This window comes from Sus scrofa, chromosome 12 (genome assembly GCF_054392235.1).
Source record: "Sus scrofa isolate SSC_HxYL_T2T_F1_AM1 chromosome 12, Sscrofa_HxYL_maternal_Yorkshire_Landrace_v2.0, whole genome shotgun sequence".
In the NCBI taxonomy this organism is placed as follows: Eukaryota; Metazoa; Chordata; class Mammalia; order Artiodactyla; family Suidae; genus Sus; species Sus scrofa.
In genome coordinates this window covers 27669707-27678212 of record NC_139394.1, presented here as the reverse complement: position 1 = coordinate 27678212, position 8506 = coordinate 27669707, and the positions used below count along the sequence as shown (strand labels likewise).

General features: G+C 52.2%; 1 protein-coding gene across 1 annotated transcript; it reads right to left on the bottom strand.

Annotated features, from left to right (window-relative positions):
• Positions 1-358: 358 nt before the first annotated feature.
• On the bottom strand, positions 359-5858 carry NME2 (NME/NM23 nucleoside diphosphate kinase 2). Its single transcript, NM_001044610.2, has 5 exons — positions 5707-5858; positions 5246-5375; positions 4093-4194; positions 1656-1768; positions 359-610 (listed from the first exon to the last, which is right to left on the bottom strand). The coding sequence occupies exons 2-5, from the start codon at positions 5369-5371 to the stop codon at positions 493-495; spliced, it is 459 nt and encodes a 152-aa protein (NP_001038075.1). The 5' UTR covers positions 5372-5375; positions 5707-5858; the 3' UTR covers positions 359-492.
• Positions 5859-8506: the final 2648 nt, after the last annotated feature.

Sequence of the window (8506 nt, the reverse complement as noted above, 5' to 3'; positions counted from 1 at the left end):
GCCTGGGAACCTCCATATGCCATGGGAAGTGGCCCTAAAAAAGGCAAAAAGACAAATAAATAAGTAAATAAATAAATAAAAATAATGTGCATTTTTACATCAGCTAAAGCAGTTGCGATCCTTGTTATGTTGGTTCTTTCCTTACTGGTTTCCTCAGCTGTACAACCAGTGCCACATCTGTCCTCTTCGGCCTCACTGCTTTCCCGCTTCGAGTCTGGAAGGACACCAGGTACCTCCAGAAGGGTCAGATCATTTTCCCATAACAAGCAGGATTAATGAGTTCCAGATAATGCTATAATACAAGGGAACCACATCGCTTTTTCCAGGTTGGCAACAAGCAATCACAGGAGGCTGCACCCAGTTTTTAAAGGCTTTATTGGTAAATACGCCTCAGGGAAGACCCATCCTACTGCTTCCAAGTCCATGGAATGAAGAGCTGTGTCTCAGGACACATCAAGCCGTGCCAAAGGGGACCGATGCTCTGTCCACCTCTTATTCATAGATCCAGTCAAAAGCACAAGACTTGTACTCAACCAACTCTTCGGGCTTAAACCACAGGCTGATTTCTTTCTCAGCGCTTTTTACTGAATCACTGCCATGAATGATGTTCCTAAGAAGGAGAACAGTTGACCAGTTACCACATTTTAAAGTACAAAAGTCTGGAGTTCCCGTCATAGCTTGGTGGTTAAAGAACCCAATGTATATCCACGAAGATGCAGGTTCGATCCCTGGCCTTGCTCAGTTGGTTAAAGATCCAGGACTGCCGTGAGCTGTGGTGTAGGTTGCAGACACGGCTCAGATCCCACGTGGCTGTGGCTGTGGCTCTGGTGTAGGCCAGTGGCTACAGCTCCAATTTGACCCCTAGCCTGGGACCCTCCATATGCTGCGAGTGTGGCCCTTAAAAAAAAAAAAAAAAGACAAAGTGCAGAAGTCTGTTTAATGGATAAAGAGAGCTTCAGCCGACTGTCTCCTGAAGCAGGAGACTACCCCAAAGTATTTTCTCTTTAAAGCCACTTTAAAACTATAAAAGCACTTCATCCAAAAGCATCTCTCGGTTCAGTGTTAACGTGCTTCCATGTTTTCAAAACAGTGCTTGTGCCCAAGACTGCCATGCTACTAAACATCCCTTCTCAAATTCTGAAAAACACAGGACTGGCCAGACCAAAACCCAAACGAGATGTAACATATTCATTTTCAAGGGCCATTTCTGCTGCATTTTCTTACAACAATAATTTGTAAAGCCCAACTAAGACGGTCCTGCTTACTGACAAATCCTTTATTCCATTTCAATTATGTAACTGTAAAATTTTGGTAGAGATTTCGTATCAGTGAGGGTACCAAAAGGCTAATAGTGACACACTGTTGGACACAGCGCCACTCAGGGCAGAGCCAAGGGATCCCTCCCTCCCTTGCCTCATTCTTCACACGTTTTGCTGTGTCACACAGGAAGCTACCATAGGCAGCTCCTTTGTGCAGTGTCTTGGCTAAAACATTAAGTAACCTAGAGAAGTAACTGCTTAAGAACACTTTCATCGGATGATAATTACTACCTAATCTAAAAGTTCAAATTTTTCTAAAATTGGGATATGCCAAAAATGTCTTAATCTTAATAAACTGGCTTTGAGGAAAAGTCATTAGTGCCCCTCGGAACTCACCTGCCAACCTGAATGCAGAAGTCCCCGCGAATGGTGCCTGGCTTAGAATCCGCTGGGTTGGTCTCTCCAAGCATCACTCGGCCTGTCTTCACTACATTCAGCCCCTCCCAGACCTTGACGGCAGAAGAAATGGCATCAGTTCTGCCACTCAGGACCATTAAAAACATGTCTCCTTCCCATTGTGGCTCGGCAGAAAGGAATCCGACTAGGAACCATGAGGTTGCGGGTTCGGTCCCTGGCCTCACTGGGTTAAGGATCGGGCATTGCCGTGAGCTGTGGTGTAGGTCACAGACGTGGCTTAGATCTGGCATTGCTATGGCTGTGGCATAGACTGGCAGCTGTAGCTCCAATTGGACCCCTAGCCTGGGAACATCCATATGCCACGAGTGTGGCCCTAAAAAGCAAAAACAAAAACAAAAACAACAACAACAAAATGTCTCCTTACCTAGTAGCACACATCAATCAAATTAGTGACATGATCATCAGATAACCTCAGTAGTAGTAAGAGGACAGTATAGAATTTTTATTTTTATTTTTTTTCATCTTTTTAGGGCCACACCCATGGCATATGAAGGTTCCCAGGCTAGGGGTCTAATCAGAGCTGTTGCTGCCCATCTATGCGTAGCCACAGCAAGGCGGGATCCAAGCTGCATCTGCAGCCTACACCACAGCTCGTGGCAACGCCAGATCCTTAACCCACTGAGCAAGGCCAGGGATCGAACCCGTGTCCTCATGGATACTAGTTGGGTTCATTAAGCCACAATGTGGTTCACTGAGCCATGACAGGAACTCCTAAGCGGCCAATATAAAATAAATACTCCATGTTCAGAGTTCCCACCATGGCACAGCAGGTTAAGGATCTTGCGTTGCCACAGCTATGGCTCGGATTCAGTGCCTAGCCCAGGAATTCCCTTATGTCAAAGGTTCGGCCATAAAGTGGAGAAAATAAAATACACCGAGCTGCAACCCAAGTATACTGCTAGGATACAGAGATAAAGTCTGCCCAACCTGGGGGCTTCCTAGTCTAGCTGAAACAGAGATTAACAAGACTGAAGGACTCTCATGCACCCACAAACTCTTAAATAATGATGAAAAGGTATGGAGTTCCCACTGTGGCTCATTGGAAATGAAGCTGACTAGTATCCATGAAGATGCGGGTTCAATCCCTGGCCTTGCTCAGTGGGTTAAGGATCCGGCGATGCCGTGAGCTGTGGTGTAGGTCGCAGATGCGGCGCAGATCCCGATCCCTCGTTCCTGTGGCTGTGGCATTAGGCCAGCGGCTACAGCTCAGATTAGACCCCTAGCCTGCAAACCTCCATATGCTGTGGGTGCAGCCCTAAAAAGCACACACACACACACACACACACACACAAAAAAAAGTGATGAAAGAAAGAAAAGTGACCAGACTGGTATAGGAGCAGTGAGCAGGGCATCCCAGAAGACTATTAGAGCAAGAGATGGCAAAGAGTGACATGAAAAAGGAAAGTGTGTTCCAGGGAAGAGCAAAAAGGAGAAGAGGTCATCCTTAGGGAACAGGAAGTAGGTCTTCTTTCTCAACAATTTCACTGCCTCCCTGTTATATTCTCTGCTTCTATTCACTTCATTTCCAATTGGACATTAAAGCCACAGGAAGAAATAAACCACTTCATTTCTAGCACAATATTGAAGAAAAATTTTTGTAAGATCTGAGTCTTGCTTTCTTTTTCCTCCCAAGCTCCCAGCTACCCTATAAACTAACTCCAATAAAGAATTTGGGAGTTCCCATTGTGGCACAGGAGAAACGAATCCGGCTGGTAACCATGAGGTCGCAGGTTCGATCCCTGTCCTTGCTTAGTGGGTTAAGGACCCAGCATTGCCGTTGAGCTGTGGTGAAGGTTGCAAATGCAGCTCGGATCCTGCATTGCTGTGGCTGTGGTGTAGACTGACAGCTGTAGCTCTGATTCGACCCCTAACCTGGGAACCTCCATATGCTGCGGGTGCGGCCCTAAAAAGACAGACCTAAAAAACAAAAAAAAAGACCTAAAAAAACAAAAAACAAACCCCCCCCAAAAAAAGAGAAAATTTGGAGTATCTAAAGATGTCTTTTTGCCTTTTCTAGGGCTGCTCCCTCGGCATATGGAGTTCCCAGGCTAGGGGTCGAATCGGAGCTGTGGCCACCAGCCTACACCAGAGCCACAGCAACACAGGATCTGAGCCGCATCTGCAACCCACACCACAGCTCACAGCAATGCCAGATCGCTAACTCACTGAGCAAGGCCAGGGATCAAACCCGCAACCTCATGGTTCCTAGTCGGATTCGTTAACCACTGAACCACAAAGGGAACTCCAGGAAGATGTCTAAAAGGGACATGCAGACATGACGCACACCCACTAACCTGTCAGCAAACCCAGTAATCTTATTTTCCTTAGTGCCTCCTTCCCTAGCACCAGCACTTACCATCGCCACAACTGGCCCTGAGCCCATGTACTTCACCAGTCCCGGGAAGAAGGGCCGGTCTTTCAGGTCAATGTAGTGCTGCTTCAGGAGTTCCTCAGAGGCCTGGCATTGAAGAGCAGGTGCCAATTAGGAAATAAATTTAAAAGGCCCAAAGAGGGCCCTACCCCATCCTCACGAACCCCCGCCCCCAACCACCACCACTCTATAACAGGGTAGGTTCTCTAAAAGCCCTGATTTTAGCCAGGATTCATAAGGTGTGGTTTTGCTTTTTATAATCCCATCCAGGAGCTCCCGCTGTGACACAACGAGATCAGCAGCATCTCTGAGGCACTGGGACTCAGGTTGGATCCCTGGCCTGGCACAGTGCGTTAAGGATCGCACTTTAGGCCGTAGCTGCAGCTGGGATCTGATCCCTGGCCTGGGAGCTCCATATGCTGCAAGGCAGCCAAAAATGAAAAAAGTCGGTGGTTTGAGGATCTAGATTTAGGAAGTTAACTGTCGGCTGGAATCAAAGGAAATATGGCAGCAGCCATATCAAACCCTCTGGCCCACAATGCCCTTTTAAACATTTCAGACTTGAACTGAGAACCACCTCCTCTTCACTGATGAGTTTAGTTTAAATTTCAGTTCTTATTTATCCCTTACGGGTCCGGATCCAAGCCCCAATTTTAATGTGGAAAATAAAGTTACTGCCCTAAGCCAACGAGAGCCTGCAGAAAATAAGCAGAAGAAAGAGCACCCCCCTGAAAATCTCAAGCCTCTCAAGAGTTGCAAGCTAAAGCACAAAAGGATTCCACCCTCCAGCCCCAGCCTGGGTGGACCCGCGTGGGCCCGAGGCTCAGGCCTTCTCCACTCCCTGCTGCCCCCCTGCGGCCCACGGCCCAACGCAGCCGCGGGGAGGAAGCAGCCCCGGAGCCCGAGTCACGTTACCTCCGCTTAACCTTCCAAGGGCGTCTTTCCCCCCCGGGCTTCGAGGAAGGGTCAGTGGGGCCGAGGCACCCTGGGGAGGGGACCCAGGGCAAAGAGGTTCTCGCAGGGGCGAAATCATTCGAGGGGGGGTCTCTGACTGGGAAAAAAGACCTGCATCGCCACTGGGGTAAGAAGTACCACCCGCGACCCTGAGGCCGCAGGGGCAGGGAAGCGGGGCATGTACCTGAAGGAACTTCAAGGCAACGAGGCGGAATCCCTTCTGCTCGAAGCGCTTGATGATCTCGCCCACGAGACCGCGCTGGACGCCGTCCGGCTTGACCGCGATGAAGGTGCGCTCCGCGTGGGCCATGGTCCTGCAAGCGGCAGGTGCACTCAGGACCCCGCGGCAGGGCCCACACAGGCCGCACCGGGGCCCCGGACCCGGGCCCCGAGGCCACGTGGCACCCGCCCCCGCCCGCAGACGCTTCTGCGGGGACACGTGGCCTCCCGGAGGCCGCCGCCCTGCCGCCGCCCCTCGGCCAACCCGGGCGCCAGCGGAGGGGACGCGGCAGGGGCCCCGAGAGGAAGGCCGGGCCTGCGGGGCCGAGCGGGGGGGGGGGGGGGGCCTGCGGCCCGGGACCGGCCGGCCGCAGCGCGAGCGGAAAGGGGCCCGAGGGCGGGAAGGCGAAGGAGCCGCTACCTTACCGGTTGGAGGGCGGGCAGCGAGCAGCGGTGGAGAAGTGAGCGGAGACCTGAGAGCGGAGGGACCCCCGCGGCCTGGAGCCCGCGGAGGAGGGGCCCACCGCGGCCACACCCCGGACGGCCCGCCGCCCAACCCGCGAGGCGGGAGGCGGCCGGACGACTCTGTCCACGCCCCGGGTTTGCGGAAGAAGCCGGGGAGGGCTCCTGGGCCAGGAAGTGGTTTCCTCTCCACCTGGACGTGCCACGGTAGGGCCGCGGGCGTCCAATCCACCTCCTTTCTAAATTGCCTCCCATCGCGCGCCCGCACGAAAACCTGTCCCGCTCTCGAGGCCGCATCCCGGCCGGTACCTTCTGCTTTCCCCCTCCGCCGAGCACCCAGAGCTAAGCTTTCTCGCCTCCCGCTCAGGCACCACAGGTCCTTATTCTACCTGTGAAATCCAGTTTCCCCTTTCCCTCCTCTCTGCTGGAGCCCTGCTTCTAGCCCTCCACCTCCCTCATCCGAACCGGCAGCCTCCCATTGCGCCTCAACCTCACATCTTTGGCAAGGAGCCTCCCTCAGAAGGCTTCTCAAACACTATCTGACCCCTCGGCCCTGCTCTGATGACTCATCCTGCCTGGAGGATGGCATGAATGCTCATTTAGCAAAATACCCGGTGATTTCCACAGAGTGCCCGGCTCCGTGCTGCCTGTCTCCCCACCCACTTTCCCAGACCAATTTCGCTGCCCTGTTCCCACTCAGAAATGATGATCTCTGCCCCAGTATTATCCTGCGGTCAGATTATCCAGTTCAGCCTGAGATACACCCTTGACTAGATGCTAGATTCTCTCATAGAAATCAGGCCTGACAGGAGTTCCCGTCGTGGCGCAGTGGTTAACAAATCCGACTAGGAACCATGAGGTTGCGGGTTCGTTCCCTGCCTTGCTCAGTGGGTTAAGGATCCGGCGTGGCCATGAGCTGTGGTGTAGGTTGCAGACGCGGCTCGGATCCCGCATTGCTGTGGCTCTGGCTAGGCCTGCGGCTACAGCTCCAATTAGACCCCTAGCCTGGGAACCTCCATATGCTGCTGGAGCGTCTCAAGAAAAGACAAAAAAAAAAAGAAAGAAAGAAAGAAATCAGGCCTGACATATGTTTGCAGACAATCTCTGTCTCCTCTCTGCCTGCAAACCACTAGCTACGCTTCGGTGATACCCAGCTTCCCTGGAGGAGCCAGCAAGCCCATCCTCTCAGTATGTGTCCTGACCCCTGTACAGCAGTGTTTGTAGCCTGAGATGGGCAGAGCCCCAGTGTCTCTATTCTCAGGGCAGTGAGCTGACCGCAGGAATCCTGGGTCATCCCCCTAGTGGTCCTGGCACCCCGCCGATAACCTGTGTTGGATGACATGGCTCTATTACCCCTTGCAGGCTTTTCAGACTTCTAGTGTAGGGCCTTAAATGAAACCACAGTACACTGGCAGTCTTTATTCCAAAGCAGGGACACCCCGTGTTCCCTTGGGCCTCAATCTGCAGTACACTTTTATTGGGGCTTCCTTTTTAGAGTTATCACATGTCGAGAGTAGACATTTCACTGGCTCTTTCCCTGCAGAGCTTTGTGTCTCTTGTCGCTAATACCACCTTGTGGTACAGCCAGTCGCAGCCCTCTGCCTTTCACCTCTCCTTTCCTTCCTGAGAAGACTGTCCTTAACTGGAGAAGGTATAACCCTCCTGCCTTGCTGCACATATACTCCTTCTCCTCCGAGTTCTGGTTCTCTACCTCAGCCCCTCTCCCCCTTTTTATGGCATTTTAGGGCCGCACCTGCAGCATATGGAGGTTCCCAGGCTAGGAGCTGAATCAGAGTTGCAGCTGCCGGCCTACCCCACAGCCACGGCAACATCGGATCTGAGCCACATCTGCAACCCACACCATGGCTCATGGCAATGCTGGATCCTTAACCCACTGAGCGAGGCCAGGGACTGAATGCGAAACCCCATGGTTCCTAGTTGGATTCAGACCCAAGTAATGGGGGCCATGCGGTGGAACTGGCTCTCTGCCTGCCCCCAACGTCCCCTTGTGCTCGAGAGTCCCTTCAACCCACGTCCCCTTGGTGACACACACATAGCTCCTTGATTCCGTCCATCTCCCCTTACACCTGGCTCTCCTGCTAGAGGCAGCCTCCCTCTCCCGGAATTTGTTTTCTCCCCCTCTGGAGCTTGTGCCTCTTTGGGAGGACAGGGTTTCTGCCACTGCACGATGGGAACTCCTCAGCCCCCAATCTTTGAGTGAAACAGAAATGAACTTAAGTCCTCAGCTGCCCCCCCCAAAAAAAACCCCTCCCAATCCTTTCATAATGTATACTTATGTCATCATGTTGTACACTTTAAATATCTAACAGTTTTGGCATTCCCGTCGTTGCACAGGGAAACAAATCTGACTAGGAACCATGAGATTGCGGGTTCAATCCCTGGCCTCACTCAGCAGGTCAAGGATCCCATGTTGCCCTGAGCCTCAGTGTTGGTCGCAGACGTGGCTCAGATCTGGTGTTGCTGTGGCTGTGGTGTAGGCCTGTGGCTATAGCTCCAATTAGACCCCTAGCCTGGGAACCTCCATATGCTGCAAATGCAGCCCTAAAAAGACAAAAGAAGAAAAAAATCTAACAGTTTTATGTGTCAAGTATACAGCAATAAAACTGGGGCAGGGAGTTCCTGTCGTGGCGCAGTGGTTAACGAATCCGACTAAGAACCATGAGGTTGCAGGTTCGATCCCTGGCCTTGCTTAGTGGGTTAAGGATCCGGTGTTGCCCTGAGCTGTAGTGTAGGTTGCAGATGC

Coding starts and splice junctions, on each gene's coding strand:
- NME2 (NM_001044610.2), bottom strand. CDS start 5,371: ATGGCCCACGCGGAGCGCACCTTCATCGCGGTCAAGCCGGACGGCGTC. Junction 4,195..5,245: donor TTGCCTTGAAGTTCCTTCAG/GTACATGCCCCG, acceptor CTTCAATGCCAG/GCCTCTGAGGAACTCCTGAA. Junction 611..1,655: donor TTCTGCATTCAGGTTGGCAG/GTGAGTTCCGAG, acceptor TCTCCTTCTTAG/GAACATCATTCATGGCAGTG.